The sequence below is a fragment of the Erythrolamprus reginae genome, chromosome 7 (genome assembly GCF_031021105.1).
Source record: "Erythrolamprus reginae isolate rEryReg1 chromosome 7, rEryReg1.hap1, whole genome shotgun sequence".
Classification (NCBI taxonomy): domain Eukaryota; kingdom Metazoa; phylum Chordata; class Lepidosauria; order Squamata; family Dipsadidae; genus Erythrolamprus; species Erythrolamprus reginae.
Genome location: NC_091956.1, coordinates 84,960,023 through 84,976,756, shown reverse-complemented (window position 1 = coordinate 84,976,756; position 16,734 = coordinate 84,960,023). Strand labels below are relative to the sequence as shown.

General features: G+C 43.7%; 1 protein-coding gene across 4 annotated transcripts in view; it reads left to right on the top strand.

Annotated features, from left to right (window-relative positions):
* The first annotated feature begins 3,458 nt into the window (after positions 1-3,458).
* HERC3 (HECT and RLD domain containing E3 ubiquitin protein ligase 3) overlaps positions 3,459-16,734 on the top strand; it is a 45,002-nt gene continuing 31,726 nt past the window's right edge. For 3 of the 4 annotated variants that reach the window (XM_070758012.1, XM_070758014.1, XM_070758015.1), the window contains exons 1-9: positions 3,459-3,542; positions 5,630-5,894; positions 6,903-7,062; positions 9,886-9,962; positions 11,198-11,419; positions 12,372-12,463; positions 13,064-13,194; positions 14,873-15,033; positions 15,889-15,965. In XM_070758012.1, the coding sequence (XP_070614113.1) occupies positions 5,669-5,894; positions 6,903-7,062; positions 9,886-9,962; positions 11,198-11,419; positions 12,372-12,463; positions 13,064-13,194; positions 14,873-15,033; positions 15,889-15,965 (1,146 nt within the window). In that variant the 5' untranslated portion in view covers positions 3,459-3,542; positions 5,630-5,668. The remainder of the gene's footprint in view (positions 3,543-5,629; positions 5,895-6,902; positions 7,063-9,885; positions 9,963-11,197; positions 11,420-12,371; positions 12,464-13,063; positions 13,195-14,872; positions 15,034-15,888; positions 15,966-16,734) is intronic. The other variant, XM_070758013.1, reaches the window with a different exon arrangement.

Below are 16,734 nucleotides of genomic sequence, written 5' to 3'. Positions count from 1 at the left end.
TAGATTTGTATGCCGCCCCTCTCCGAGGACTCAGAGCAGCTCACAACAATAGATCCCTAGAGAGGCCCCATGGAGGCTTCTCCCCACCTTTTCCAGTCCTATTTCCTCCCAGGAGATACCCAGAGAGGCCCCATGGAGGCTTCTCCCCACCTTTTCCAGTCCTATTTCCTCCCAGGAGATACCCAGAGAGGCCCCATGGAGGCTTCTCCCCACCTTTTCCGGCCCTGTTTCCTCCCAGGAGATACCTAGAGCAGCCCCACAGAGGCTTCTCCCTGCCTTTTCTGGTTACAGTTTCGGAGGCTCAGGTTTGTAAGTGGAAATGGTTCTTGAGAAGAGGCAAAAAAATCTTGAACACCCGGTTCTTATCTAGAAAAGTTTGTACATAGATGCATTCTTAGGTAGAGGTACCACTTTATTTTGGCTACCCACACCCCAGGTCAGGGGGGGGGGAAAGCCTATAATAAAATGAAATGACAATTAGGGCTGTGCAGTGTTTCAAGTCCGTGGTTAATGATAATAATAACAACAGAGTTGGAAGGGACCTTGGAGGTCTTCTAGTCCAACCCCTGCTTGGGCAGAAGACCCTACCCTACTTCAGACAAATGGTTGTCCAACATCTTCTTAAAATCTTCCAATGTTGAGCATTCACAACTTCTGGAGACTAGCTGTTCCACTGATTAATTGTTCTAACTGTCAGAAAATTTCTCCTTAGTTCTAAGTTGCTTCTCTCCTTAGTTTCCACTCATTGCTTCTTGTTCTACCCTCAGGTGCTTTGGAGAATAGCCTGACCTTCTTTGTGGAAGCCCCTGAGATATTGGAACACTGCTATCATGTCTCCCCTAGTCTTTCTTTTCATTAAACTAGACACACCCGGTTCCTGCAACTGTTCTTTGTATGTTTTAATCTTCAGTCCACTAATCATCTTTGCTTTATTATTATTGTTGTTGTTGTTGTTGTTGTTGTTATTATTATTATTATTATTATTATTATTATTATATTTCCATTTATAGGAGACAATCCAACTTTTTGAACATTATCTCAGATCATTAAAGATAAAGTCTCTTTGGACTTCAGCTTTCTTTCCTATATTCTCCCAGAAGATTTGTAGAGGCTATGCTCTTCAGTCGTCCCATCTCATGGAATAAGGTGAGTTCATGTGCTTTTCCAGACCCTTGCTTTGAATTGATTAATGACAGATAATTCATCTCAATGTCAGCTTTGTATCTTCTGCCTGGAACTGAAAGTAGACCCAAGATTTAGGAATGACCGTATTCAAATCAGACATTTGCTCAGGGTAGCTTTACAATCACCACAAAGTCAAAACAGTTATTTAAAAAAACAACCAAAACAACAGGGATCCTTTTTAAACCATTCCCAATAACAAAATGAATAAGGAACAGCCGGGGTGGCGCAGCAGGTAGAGTGCTGTACTGCAAGCCACTGAAGCTGACTGCTAGATCTGAAGATCAGCGGTTCAAATCTCATCACCGGCTCAAGGTTGACTCAGCCTTCCATCCTTCCAAGGTGGGTAAAATGAGGACCCAGATTGTGGGGGCAATAGCCTAGCTCTGTTAATAAGTGCTATTGCTAATATGTTGTAAGCCGCCCTGAGTCTAAGGAGAAGGGCGGCATAAAAATTGAATAAATAAATAAATAAATAAATAAATAACATTAGCTTCCACTGCAATGCAGGTAGCCCTAGACTTTGACCAAAATTGAGCCCAGAATTTATGTTGCTAAGTGAGAAATTTGTTAAGGGAGTTTTGCCCCACTCCCTTGCCACGTTTCTTAAGTGAATTAATAACACGGTTGTTAAGTGAATCTGGCTTCAGGTAACCCCGGGACACTGCAAATATCATAAATGTGAGTCAATTGTCTCTGAATTGTAAATCGAATCATCCTGGGGATGCGGCAGTGGTCATAAATGAGAAAAATGATCATAAGTTACTTTTTTTCACTACTGTTGTTAATTTCGAACTGTCAAATTATGAACTGTTGTAAGTCAAGGACTTTAGAATAGAATAGAAAATAGGATAGGATAGGATAAGATGGGATAGGATAGAATAGAAAATAGGATAGGATAGGATAGGATAGAAGAGAAAATAGAATAAGATAGGATAGGATAGAAAATAGAATAGGATGGAATAGAATAGAACAGAACAGAGTAGAACAGAACAGAATGGAATCGAAGGGTCCCTGGAGGTCTTCTAGTCCCGTGATGGAGAAACTATAGCACATGTGCCAAAGGTGACACGCGAAGCCATATCGGAGGGCACGTGAGACTTTGCCCTGTATCAGCTCTAGTGCGCTGCGCACACTGGCCGGCTGATTTTCAGCCTTGGGGAAGGCCGTTTTGTCCTCCAGACACTTCAGAGAAGTTTCCCTGAAGCCCCCAAACCAAAACATTCCCCCAACGGTCAAACCGGAAGTTCGGAAAAACACATTTCCGGTTTGCCGTTGTGCTGTTTTTTGTACTCTGGAAGCTTCAGGGAAGCTTCCTGAAGCCCCAGAGTGCAAAAAACAGCACAAGGGGCAACTGGAAGTGTGTTTTTTCCACACTTCCAGTTTGTTGGCTGGGATTTCTGGGAGTTGAAGTCCAAATATCTTTAAGTTGCCAAGGTTGGGAAACATTGGACCAGAGGGACCACGAGGTCTTTTTCTACCGTCTATCTTCTATGTTTCTAATGTTTCTATAAACCAAGTCCTCAGTTAGTTGGGCGGCATGTAAATTAAATTAATAACAATAACAACAACAAGAATAGAAATATAATTCTTTTTATTGGCCCAGTGTGATTGGACACACAAGGAATTTGTCTTGGTGCCGATGCTCTCAGCCTACATAAAAGAAAAAGAGACATTTGTCAAGAATCATGAGGTAAAAAACACTTAATAATAAATACAGATTTCTGTGCTGAGTCCATATGACTCAGGGTTTCTCCAGCGGGTGTGTGTGGGAGTGATCGCATCTGAGCGATCCTAAATAAATAAATAAAAGAACGGAAATATAAAATGAATAAAATAAAATAAACAAACGCCCTGGTGGCCCGCTTCTCGCCTGCTGCGCTTCATTGGACAGCAGAGCCCCTCCCCTTTCCCCTGGAGCAAGGGTAGGCAAAGTGGGTTCTTCTATGACTGGTGGACTTCAACTCCCAGAATTCCTGAGGCGATCATGCTAGCTCAAGAATTCTGGGAGTTGAAGTCCACATGTCACAGAACAGCCAGCTCTACCTATCCCTGCGCTTGGAGGGTGGGTGATGACCCATTGCCTCCTCCGCCCTCCCCATAACTTCGCTCCAAGCCTCGCCTCTCTTATGCGTCATCCTCTAGCCAGGCTCCGATTGGCCCAGGAAGGAGGTTTTACCCATTGGGTCGCCCCACTGTCTGTCTGAGTGGCGCTCACAGGAGGGGCGGGGCAGGAGGGCCTGGGAAAACTTCCTTGTTTTGAATGGTGGTGACGCTTCTCTCGGCCGGAGTCTGCGCTGGCGGCCGGATCCCCGCGGGGCTGCGGCGGCTGGGGAAGCCCGGTTGGAGCCGGAGACCAGGTGCGTTCCTTCTTTCCACCTTGCCGGGGCTTGTGCGCCAACGGGAGTGGGTGGCGCAGCCTGTCGGGTCCGGTTTTGGGGTGATCGGGTCAGGATCGATCCTAAAGAAGCGCTAACTTAGGGTCGAGTTCTCCCCTTCCCCTCCTACACTTAATCCCAGGCTCCACCTGCATGTGTGTATGTATGTATGCATGCATACACGCATGATCCGAGCCTGCATGCTTGTATAGCTGCTTGCACGTATTGCATGCGTGTATACATGCGTGTCTTCCTGATCCGGGCCTGAATGTATGTATGCAGGCATGCATGCGTGTATTCATGGCTGTCTTCCTGATCCGAGCCTGCATGCATGTATAGATGCTTGCATGTATTGCATGCGTGTATGCATGCGTGCGTGTCTTCCTGATACGGGCCCCCATCCGCAACTTTAGCCTGGGGTAGATGGGAGGGCATTAAAAAGCAGATCCCGTTCATTTCAAATTATTATTATTATTATTATTATTATTATTATTATTATTATTATTATTATTATTATTATTATTGTTGTTATTGTTATTGTTATTATTGTTATTATTGTTATTATTATTATGTCAGTACAACACAGCAAACGAGATCACTATGCTGGATTTCGTATTTCATCACCAGTCGGGCGCTTCCCAAGCACCTAGGATTGCGTGATGTAGCAGCTTATTATGTTTGCCGATCCCAGTAAAGCGGCCTTTTGCAATTGACAGATGGAGATTTTGTCAATTCCGATGGTTTTCAAATGTCCGCTGAGATCCTTTGGCCCTGCGCCCAGCGTGCCAAGTACCACTGGGACCACTTTCACTGGCTTATGCCAGAGTCATTGCAGCTCGATTTTTAGATCTTTGTATTTTGCTAATTTCTCTAGCTGCTTCTCCTCAATTCTGCTGTCTCCTGGGATTGCGATGTCGGTGATCCATACTTTCTTTTTCTCCACAATCAGGATGTCTGGTGTGTTATGCTTCAGAATTCGGCCAGTCTGAAGTCGGAAGTCCCACAGTAGTTTTGCTTGCTCATTTTCGACCACTTTTTCGGGCTTATGATCCCACCAGTTCTTTGCCACTGGTAAATGGTAGTTCCAGCACAAGTTCCAATGGATCATCTGTGCCACAGCATCATGTCTATGCTTGTAGTCAGTCTGTGCGATCTTTTTGCAGCAGCTGAGTATGTGATCGATTGTTTCATCTGTTTCTTTACAGAGTCTGCACTTTAGATAATCTGTTGATTTTTCAATTCTGGCTTTGACAGCATTTGTTCTAATGGCCTGTTCTTGCGCCGCCAGTATTATTATTATTATTATTATTATTATTATTATTATTATTATTATTATTATTTATTAGATGTGTATGCCGCCCCTCTCTGTAGACTCGGGGCAGCTCACAACAATAGCAAAGACAATGTAACAAATCTAATAATTTAAAAACACTAAAAACCCCATTATTAAAAGCAAGCATACACACAAACATACCATGTATAAACTGTATAGGCCCGGGGGAGATGTCTCAGTTCCCCCATGCCTGACGGCAGAGATGGGTCTTAAGAGCTTTACGAAAGGCAAGGAGGGTGGGGGCAGTTCTGATCTCCGGGGGGAAGCTGGTTCCAGAGGGTCCCTGCCACCACAGAGAAGGCTTTTCTCCTGGGTCCTGCCAAATGACATTGTTTAGTCGACGGGACCCGGAGAAGGCCAACTCTGTGGGACCTAACCGGTCGCTGGGATTCGTGCGGCAGAAGGCGGTCCCGGAGATATTCTGGTCCGATGCCATTAGTCCTTCTGTCTCCTTTTTGAGTGTTCCACTTGTAAGCCATGACCAGGTCTTTTCTTTATCCACTTTGCCTTCAGTCTTCTCCAAGAACTGGCCATGCAATTATTATTATTATTATTATTATTATTATTATTATTATTATTATTATTGTTGTTGTTTATTATTTATTATTTAGATTTGTATGCCGCCCCTCTCCGCAGACTTGTTATTGTTGTTGTTGTTGTTGTTGTTGTTATTATTATTATTATTATTATTATTATTATTATTATTATTATAGATTTCTTCTTCTTTAACCTGCAGAAAAATCTCAAGATACATGCCTTGCTGAAAGCGGAGAAGATGTTATGTTGGGGATATTGGTCTTTCGGGTTTCCTGGCTCAGATAGTTGTCTGCAGGCGGTTATCCCTGAACCTCAGACCACGGAATTTGTTCACGAGAGGAGTGTCAAGGAAGTGGCTTGCGGGAGACACCACTCTGTGTTCTTGCTGGATGATGGAGAAGTGTACACCTGTGGGGTGAACACCAAAGGCCAACTCGGTCACGACAGAGAAGGCGGCAAGCCAGGTGAGTTGATCTTGAGTGCTTGGTTCCAAATCCTTCCGTTTTCATGATTTGTCTCTGGTGACATTTTTTGTTATTAATAGTTTTGAGCGCTGAAACATAGAGACATAGAAGTCTGACGGCAGAAAAAGGCCTCATGATCCATCTAGTCTGCCCTTATACTATTTCCTGTATTTTATCTTAGGATGGATATATGTTTATCCCAGGCATGTTTAAATTCTGGATTTACCAACCACGTCTGCTGGAAGTTTGTTCCAAGCATCTACTATTCTTTCAGTAAAATAATATTTTCTCATGTTGCTTTTGATCTTTCCCCCAACTAACCTCAGATTGTGTCCCCTTGTTCTTGTGTTCACTTTCCTATTAAAAACACTTCCCTCCTGAACCTTTTTTAACCCTTTAACATATTTAAATGTTTCGATCATGTCCCCCCTTTTCCTTCTGTCCTCCAGACTATACAGATTGAGTTCATGAAGTCTTTCCTGATAGGTTTTATGCTTAAGACCTTCCACCATTCTTGTAGCCCCTCTTTGGACCCGTTCAATTTTGTCAATATCTTTTTGTAGGTGAGGTCTCCAGAACTGAACACAGTATTCCAAATGTGGTCTCACCAACGCTTTATAGAGCAGGATCACAATCTCCCTCTTCCTTCTTGTTATACCTCTAGCTATGCAGCCAAGCATCCTACTTGCTTTTCCTACCGCCTGACTGCACTGTTAACCAATTTTGAGACTGTCAGAAATCACTACCCCTAAATCCTTCTCTTCTGAAGTTTTTGCTAACACAGAACTGCCAATACAATACTCAGATTGAGGATTCCTTTTCCCCAAGTGCATTATTTTACATTTGGAAACACTAAACTGCAGTTTCCATTGCTTTGACCATTTATCTAGTAAAGCTAAATCATTTACCATATTAACAGACGCTTCCAGGAATATCAACCCTAAAGGGATGCCCTCTAAGGTTTCGGATTCTTGTAAAGGTTCAACTATTCTCTCTTGTTTTTCCTAGAACAAATTGATGCTCTAGCTGACCAGCACATTGTCCATGTGGCCTGCGGTGAGTCTCATAATGTGGCGCTCAGTGACCAAGGCCAGCTTTTTTCCTGGGGCGCAGGGAGTGATGGTCAATTGGGCCTTACAACGACGGAAGATGCGGTAACAATTCCAAGGTAAATATGAGAGATTCTACTCGTGGGATCTGTTCACATTCTTGTGGGAGATTGCAGATGGATTTCAAGAAAACGTCTTTTTCCATTAAAAAAAGTGGAAAACGTTAGAAGTCGGTCAAGATAGAGGTATAACAAGCAGGAAGAGGGAGATTATGATCCCGCTATATAGAATGCTGGTGAGACCACATTTGGAATACTGTGTTCAATTCTGGAGACCTCACCTACAAAAAGATATGGATAAAATTGAAGGGGTCCAAAGACGGGCTACAAGAATGGTGGAAGGTCTTAAGCATAAAACTCATCAGGAAAGACTTCATGAACTCCATCTGTATAGTCTGGAGGACAGAAGGGAAAGGGGGGACATGATCGAAACATTTAAATATATTAAAGGCTTAAATAAGGTCCAGGAGGGAAGTGTTTTTAATAGGAAAGTGAACACAAGAACAAGGGGACACAATCTGAAGTTAGTTGGGGGAAAGATCAAAAGCAACATGAGAAAATATTATTTTACTGAAAGAGCAGTAGATCCTTGGAACAAACTTCCAGCAGACGTGGTTGGTAAATCCACAGTAACTGAATTTAAACATGCCTGGGATAAACATATATCCATCGTAAGATAAAATACAGAAAATAATATAAGGGCAGACTAGATGGACCATGAGGTCTTTTTCTGCTGTCAGACTTCTATGTTTCTAAGATTCTCAGTCATCCAGGTCATCGTTGTCCCAAAGGTCCTTTTTTTCAGGGTGCAACTGGATTTTCTTATTTTTTATTTTGAAGATGTTTCGCTTCTCATCCCAAAAACTTCTTCAGCTTTGATAAGACAGTGAGGAATGGAAGGATTTTTCTTCCTTGCACATAGTTGATAATCTGCATCTTTTGAGAGGGTCCCCAAATCACTTGGAGGTTTATCTGTGTCCCCAGGGTCACCTGAGTTTGTCTGAAATAGTATAGGATTTCCTGCTTGAGCGGGGGTTGGACTAGAAGATCTCCAAGGTCCCTTCCAACTTTATTATTCTGTTACATGCAAGTGATTTAATAGAAACCTCTTGATTTGTTTTTGTTTCCACTATGATACTTGGGGCTTCCAGGACATGATTGTATTTAATAAAAAATACAGTGGTACCTCTACTTACGAATTTAATTCGTTACGTGACCGGGTTCTTAAGTAGAAAAGTTTGTAAGAAGAAGCAATTTTCCCCATAGGAATCAATGTAAAACCAAATAATGCATGCGATTGGGGAAACCACAGGGAGGGTGGAGGCCCTGTTTCTTCCCAGGAAATTCCTAGAGAGGCCCCACGGAGGCTTCTCCCCACCTTTTCCGGCCCTGTTTCCTCCCAGGAGATTCCTAGAGAGGCCCCACGGAGGCTTCTCCCCGCCTTTTCCGGCCCTGTTTCCTCCCAGAAAATTCCTAGAGGGGCCCCATGGAGGCGTCTCCCCGCCTTTTCCAGCCCTGTTTCCTCCCAGAAAATTCCTAGAGAGGCCCCACGGAGGCTTCTCCCCACCTTTTCCGGCCCTGTTTCCTCCCAGAAAATTCCTAGAGGGGCCCCATGGAGGCGTCTCCCCGCCTTTTCCAGCCCTGTTTCCTCCCAGAAAATTCCTAGAGAGGCCCCATGGAGGCTTCTCCCCGCCTTTTCCGGCCCTGTTTCCTCCCAGGAGATTCCTAGAGAGGCCCCACGGAGGCTTCTCCCCGCCTTTTCCGGCCCTGTTTCCTCCCAGAAAATTCCTAGAGAGGCCCCACGGAGGCTTCTCCCTGCCTTTTCCGGCCCTGTTTCCTCCCAGAAAATTTCCAGAGAGGCCCCACAGATGCTTCTCCCCGCCTTTTCCAGCCCTGTTTCCTCCCAGAAAATTCCTAGAGAGGCCCCACGGAGGCTTCTTCCCGCCTTTTCCGGTTACAATTTCGGAGGCTCGGGTTTGTAAGTGGAAAATGGTTCTTGAGAAGAGGCAAAAAAAATCTTGAACACCTGGTTCTTATCTAGAAAAGTTTGTAAGTAGAGCTGTTTGTAGGTAGAGGTACCACTGTACTCCTATTTTTATTGTTTTCTTTTAAAATTCAAGCCAATAATATTTTATGCAAAGGTTCCCCTGAACAGGGTGCTAGTTGTTTCCGTCTCTAGGGGGCGGTACTCATCTCCGTTTGTAAGCCGAAGAACCAGCACTGTCCAAACACTTCTCCGTGGTCATGTGGTCGGCATGACTAAACGCTAAAGGCGCATGGAGCGCTGTTACCTTCCCACCAAAGTGGTTCCTTATTTTTCTACTTGCATTTTTTACATGCTTTCGAACTGCTAGGTTGGCAGAAGCTGGGACAAGTAACAGGAGCTCACTCCGTTACATGGCAGTAGGGATTCGAACCACTGAACTGCCGACCTTCTGATCAGTCAGCTCAGCATCTTAGCCATTGAGACACTGCGTCCTATTTTTATGACTATTATAATATTGTCTAAGTAGTCTCACTGTTACAATCTCTGTAATAGAGGCGATAATGATGAAGACTAGGTAAATTATACAGTGGTACCTCTAGATATGAGCTGCTCCACATGCGAGTATTCCAAGTTACGAGCCACGACGGGAGCGAAATTTCTGTTCCAGACCCGAGCTCAAATTCGGGATGCGAGCCGAGCTTCCACTAGGTGGCGCAAGAATCCTTGCTTCTGGTTATGTCGGGGGGAGAAAACAAAGTCTAAAGCCATTTGTTCCAGATACGAGCTGATCGACATACGAGCTCCGTTCTGGAACGAATTAAACTCGTATCTGGAGGTACTACTGTATTACACCTCTGCAACTTGGTTAAAGTGTCCAATTTGTTTTGTTTTCTTAGGTTAATAAAAAAGCTGAACCAGGAGATGATTCTACAGGTCTCGTGCGGTAACTGGCATTGTCTCGCTCTAGCAGCTGGTATGATCATTGTATCATATAATATAATTCAACTTTTATTACCAGGGCTCTACCACGAAATTAATCTTCCAGTTAAATAAGTTTGTACTCAATGCTAGTTAACAGTTCTGGAAAAAGTTTCAAAAAGAGGATGATCCTCACTTCTTTTTCTTGTAGTGTTTCCAAATGTAGTTTAATGTTTCCAAATGTAAAATAATGCACTTGGGGAAAAGGAATCCTCCATCTGAGTATTGCATTGGCAGTTCTGTGTTAGCAAAAACTTCAGAAGAGGAGGATTTAGGGGTAGTGATTTCTGACAGTCTCAAAATGGGTGAACAGTGTGGTCGGGCGGTAGGGAAAGCAAGTAGGATGCTTGGCTGCATAGCTAGAGGTATAACAAGCAGGAAGAGGGAGATTATGATCCCACTATATAAAACGCTGGTGAGATCACATTTGGAATAATACTGTGTTCAGTTCTGGAGACCTCGCCTACAAAAAGATATTGACAAAATTGAACGGGTCCAAAGACGGGCTACAAAAATGGTGGAAGGTCTTAAGCATAAAACTGGGAGCAAATTCCAAGATTGGAGAGATAAACGTTTGCTCAAGGTAACAAATTTGGCACATAAAAAAAGGTGGCTTACATTTTTAAGAACTTAACATGCTTTAATGCAGTGTTTCCCAACCTTGGCCACTTGAAGATATCTAGACAAAATTGAACAGGTCCAAAGACGGGCTACAAGAATGGTGGAAGGTCTTAAGCATAAAACGTATCAGGAAAGACTTCATGAACTCCATCTGTAGAGTCTGGAGGACAGAAGGAAAAGGGGGGACATGATCGAAACATTTAAATATGTGAAAGGGTTCAATAAGGTCCAGGAGGGAAGTGTTTTTAATAGGAAAGTGAACACAAGAACAAGGGGACACAATCTGAGGTTAGTTGGGGGAAAGACCAGAAGCAACATGAGAAATTATTATTTGACTGAAAGAGTAGTAGATGCTTGGAACAAATGAACAAGAAGAGGCGTTCTTAAGTAGGGGTACCACTATAATAAATCTGGCCCCAACAGAAAAGCTATAAAGATCATTAAGGGTGAAAAATAAGCCATAAGTCACCTTTTTTCACTGCGGTTGTAACTTTGAACGGTCACTAAATGGAACGGTTGTAAGTCGAGGGCTACCTTTTTTTTACTGGTACGTGAAAAAGTATTGTCCGTTTTCTCAGCCCTGGGTTTTATTTCTTCCTCCCCTTCCAGATGGACAGTTCTTTGCATGGGGACAGAACAACCACGGACAGCTCGGTCTCGGTAAAGAATTCCCCTCGCAGGACACCCCACAGCGTGTCAGGTCGCTCGATGGGATCCCTCTGTCTCAGGTGGCGGCCGGCGGAGCGCACAGCTTTGCTTTGTCCCTCTCAGGAGCTGTGTTTGGCTGGGGGAAAAACACCTCCGGACAGCTGGGTTTGAGTGACGACAAAGGTACTTGTGGCGAGCATCCGTAAAAGATGGTTTTTTATCCAGATGTCGCGGAGATCTCCAACTCAATTTTTCCTCAGTTTGTTTTCCTCAGAGATTTCTTGGTGCTGCTTCTGTCAGCCGAAGCTTCCCTCTGAATGGCCACAGACATGGAAAGGAAAAGGGAGATTTTTGAGGAGATTTGGCTGAAAATTGCTGAAATCTCACTTGCGAGGGCATCTGAAGTTAGTTGGGGGAAAGATCAAAAGCAACGTGAGGAAATATTATTTGACTGAAAGAGTAGTAGATCCTTGGAACGAACTCCCAGCAGACGTGGTTGGTAAATCCACAGTAACTGAATTTAAACCTGCCTGGGATAAACATATATCCATCCTAAGATAAAATACAGAAAATAGTATAAGGGCAGACTAGATGGACCGTGAGGTCTTTTTCTGCCGTCAGTCTTCTATGTTTCTATGTTTCTATCTTCACACAAGATTTTGCTTGCTGTGCATGCGCAGAAGTGAAATCTTGTGCGGGGCCATGCGCACGCACATTGGCGGAACTCAACTGCACACAAATTTTGAAAATCGCTACCTTTCCGATAGTAGGCCATCACTGGCTTGGCCATTGCCACTCTCCTTACCCAAAATCCTTTATTCAAAGCAAACTGTCAAGAAGGAAGAGCCTTCTCTGTGGCGGCTCCGACTCTGTGGAATCAGCTCCCTCCAGAGATTAGAACTGCCCCCACCCTCCTTGCCTTTCGTAAACTCCTTAAAATCCACCTCTGTTGTCAAGCGTGGGAGAACTGATGGATGGATGGAGGGAGGGAGAGAGAGAGAGAGAATATACATAATTGAGAAGAGTATAACAGGGTTGATCATTTATTTTAATTGGTTATTGGTTATTTCTGAAGCAGCTTGTTTTCATTTTTGTAAGCAGTATTATAGCCTTTGATATTTTTTTTAAAATGCAGATCGGGAATCTCCTTGTCACGTGAAACTTTTAAGGACTCAACAAGTTGTCTACATCAGCTGCGGAAGTGACCACACTGCTGTTCTGACAAAGGTAGGAGAACGTATTTTAAATGCTGGCTAAGGCAGGACTACAATTGATCATAAATTGGCTGGTACTTGAGGGCTGGAAGGATATTCTTGCATACGGTAGCCAATTAAAAATTACCCCCAAAAGTTTGCATACAAAATCGTTGGGGTTTCTATAGGAACTGTTGGATGAAGGGCTTTGAACAAGGAATTTATTGGGGATCAAGGGATGCTTGATTCCAAGTGAAAATGTTCTTTTTCAGAGTTGTTGCATAAAACTCAAAACCAGAAGCAAACACAGATAACTGATTCATCTGAATTCATTAACCTCTTTATAAACATAGTAACAGATGAATTTACAATACCATTAGCAGAGTTCTTCTTCAATGTAGTTACAAGTAAACACCAGCAGGAGAGTTCGTTTCATTTCAGCAGAGCAGACAAGCACAGAGAATACAGAGTGGGCTGAGCCACGCCCAGCCTTAAGCTTCTCAGTTTCGATTCTCTGCACAGACTTAGATGTGTTTAGACTTAGTTGCTGTGCCCATTCACTGGTTGACCTTGTTAACGTGGGCTCTTTTCCCAGTTCATGGCAATTCTAACATTCTTGCAATCTTTGTGACAGAGTGGAGGAGTGTTTACCTTTGGTGCAGGTTCATGTGGGCAACTTGGTCATGATTCCTTGAATGACGAAGTCAACCCTAGAAGAGTTTTGGAGCTGATGGGCAGTGAAGTCTCCCAGATCGCTTGTGGTAGGTGAGTGGCCTCTTGGGCAGATCTTTCACAAGGCCAAAGATTGTCAGCCTTGCTTGAGCCACTCCGAGTCCTCGGAGAGGGAATAATAATAATAATAATAATAATAATAATAATAATCCACTGGAACTTGTGCCGGAACTGCCATTTACCAGTGGCAAAGAACTGGTGGGATCATAAGCCCAAAAAAGTGGTCGAAAATGAGCAAGCAAAACTACTGTGGGACTTCCGACTTCAGACTGACCGAATTCTGAAGCATAACACACCAGACATCCTGATTGTGGAGAAAAAGAAAGTATGGATCATCGACATCGCAATCCCAGGAGACAGCAGAATTGAGGAGAAGCAGCTAGAGAAATTAGTGAAATACGAAGATCTAAAAATCGAGCTGCAATGACTCTGGCATAAGCCCCTGAAAGTGGTCCCAGTGGTCCTTGGCACGCTGGGCGCAGGGCCAAAGGACCTCAGCGGACATTTGAAAACCATCAGAATTGACAAAATCTCCATCTGTCAATTGCAAAAGGCCACTTTACTGGGATCGGCAAACATAATTCGCCGCTACATCACGCAGTCCTAGGTGCTTGGGAAACGCCCGACTGGTGATGAAATACGAAATCCAGCATAGTGATCTCGTTTGCTGTGTTGTACTGACATAATAATAATAATAATAATAATAATAATAATAATAATAATAATAATAATAATAGTATGGTGATCTTGTTTGCTGTGTTATATTGATTTATTATTATTATTATCATCATTATTATGCAAATGGAAAATAAAATTTAGTGGAAAGTGAACTCTCAGGAGAGTTATATCAGCAATGTTGCATGTTCCTTATTATATGTTTGGTGTCCAAAAACTGTCCCCTTGTATGATCCCTATAATCTTTTATTCCCAATAAATTTGGAGTGGGAAATTGGGGCATTTAGCTACATCGGGAGAAATTGCAGACTTAGATATTTGCATTAATCTGCTATTGGGCAGAGATTATAAATCTCACCTTCGCAGCCCAAAAATCAGACCCATTTGTAATAGGATTTTTGGCCAAAAATAAATGTTTAATTTAAAATTACCAGAATATCTCCGGGACCGCCTTCTGCCGCACAAATCCCAGCGACCGGTTAGGTCCCACAGAGTTGGCCTTCTCCAGGTCCCGTCAACAAAACAATGTCGTCTGGCGGGACCCAGGGGAAGAGCCTTCTCTGTGGCAGCCCCGGCCCTCTGGAATCAACTCCCCCCTGAGACCAGGACTGCCCCCACCCTCCTTGCCTTTCGTAAACTCCTCAAAACCCACCTCTATCGTCAGGCATGGGGAAATTGATTCCCCTGGACCCTTCCCGCTTTGTGTATGGTCTGTATGAGATGCATGATTGTCTTTTATATTAAGGGTTTTAAAGTGTTTTTTAAGTATTGGATTTGTATTGTTTCTTGTTGTGAGCCGCTCCGAGTCTACGGAGAGGGGCGGCATACAAATATAATAAATAAATAAATAAAAAATAAATTGAAAAAGTCACAAAATGTCGTGCGACGGCAACATGGCGCGATGCGTTTGGTGCCTATGAAAGGAATGAATGGTCAGGGACAAGAAAAATAGAGTTGTCTCTTTCATATTCGGGAATATAATTGGTTGTTGAAAAAGACCGCTTTACCAACGGTTTGGTTATTTTGATATTTCCAGACAGCACACTCTAGCCTTTGTGCCTTCTTCAGGAATGATCTATGCATTTGGCTGTGGAACTAAAGGCCAGCTGGGAACTGGACGCATTTGCAGTCTAAAATGTCCATCTCCGGTCAAAGGCCATTGGGCAGCTTACGATGAACAGATCTCTGGTAGAGCAGGTAAGGGACAAGAATGGTCACTTGTTTTGTTTGTTTGTTAATAATGTGGCGTCCCCTGCTGGCCCCTTCCATCGCTTTGTACCGTCCAGTACAGCAGACACAATCTGCTGCTGTCTCACCGCCATTACAGTCTCCACTACAGTGGGTAGACTGTAGCTCCTCTGGTGGCCGGAAGCTGCAATAGCGGGAGTATACTGTTGTGCCATATAAGTGCCGTCGTTTGTGTGGGTGGGTGCCATGCTGACAGGTACCGTAGCTCCAAAGACAAACGGCCTTTTACTGTAGCACGCCTCTTGTGATTACCGTGTTTTCCCCAAAATAAGACAGTGTCTTATATTAATTTTTGCTCCAAAAGTTGTGCAACGTCTTATTTTCGGGGGATGCCTTATATTTCTCAAATAAGACAAATTCACAGACAGAAAAGCTGACCCCCCCCAAAGAAAGTGTGCCGTACGGTACACTGATTACGGTACGGTACCTGTCAGTATGGCACCCACACACACAAACGACGGCACTTATATGGCACAACAGTATACTCCCGCTATTGCAGCTTAATTCATCTCCTTCTGAGCTGTCTGCCCCACTCTCCTCCTCCCTGTCACTCATGTCTTCTTGGTCAGAGGAGCCTTCATCAGCAGATTCCACCGGGGGCAAAACAGGCCTGCAGCATGTGGATGTCTCCCCCACATCCACAGTCCTTGGGGCAGGAGCTGGGCCAGAGCTAACCACAACAGCCTATAGATCCCATCCCCAACCCTTCAGGCTGTATGGATTTTGGTTTCCAAAAGAAAGACAGAGGGGATGTTTATGATGTCTGATGGTTTTAAACTAATTTTTGTCAATCTTCTTCCACAGATGCCTGCCCGTATTATACTGTTAAACATATATTCTCTGGAGGAGACCAATCATTTGCAATTTGCTCAGGAAAAGAGGTAACGTAAAACTTGACAGATTTGCACTCCATCTTTTATAGATACGGGGAGGGAAATTGTGAATTGTGTCTAAAGGCCATGCGCCCTTTCCAGTGTGGGCTGAAGCTCATGCAACCCCTGCCATAAATATACAAGCTCCCCTCTCTTAAAATTTTGCTGCTCTAGTTTTGGACTAAATGGGTCCATCTCTAATAGTTTTAAAATTATTCCTAATCTTCAAAGAGGAGGCAACAAAATATATTTCAGCCTCCTCTAACTGTATCAAATTACCAGGGGTGAAATGGTCCCGGTTAGCTCGTGCCTGTCCGTCATCGGAGAGCCGGTCGCGGGGGGAGCGTGAGGCTCCGCCCACCTGCCCAGACACCGCCATTTGGGTTCTTTGCACAAAGCCGCATTCTGCATGATCTGAATATTGACAAAATTGACCGGGTCCAAAGAGGGGCTACAAGAATGGTGGAAGGTCTTAAGCATAAAACGTATCAGGAAAGACTTCATGAACTCCATCTGTATAGTCTGGAGGACAGAAGGAAAAGGGGGGACATGATCAAAACATTTAAATATGTTAAAGGGTTAAATAAGGTCCAGGAGGGAAGTGTTTTTAATAGGAAAGTGAACACAAGAACAAGGGGACACAATCTGAAGTTAGTTGGGGGAAAGATCAAAAGCAACATGAGAAAATATTATTTGACTGAAAGAGTAGTAGATGCTTGGAACAAACTTCCAGCAGACGTGGTTGGTAAATCCACAGTAACTGAATTTAAACATGCCT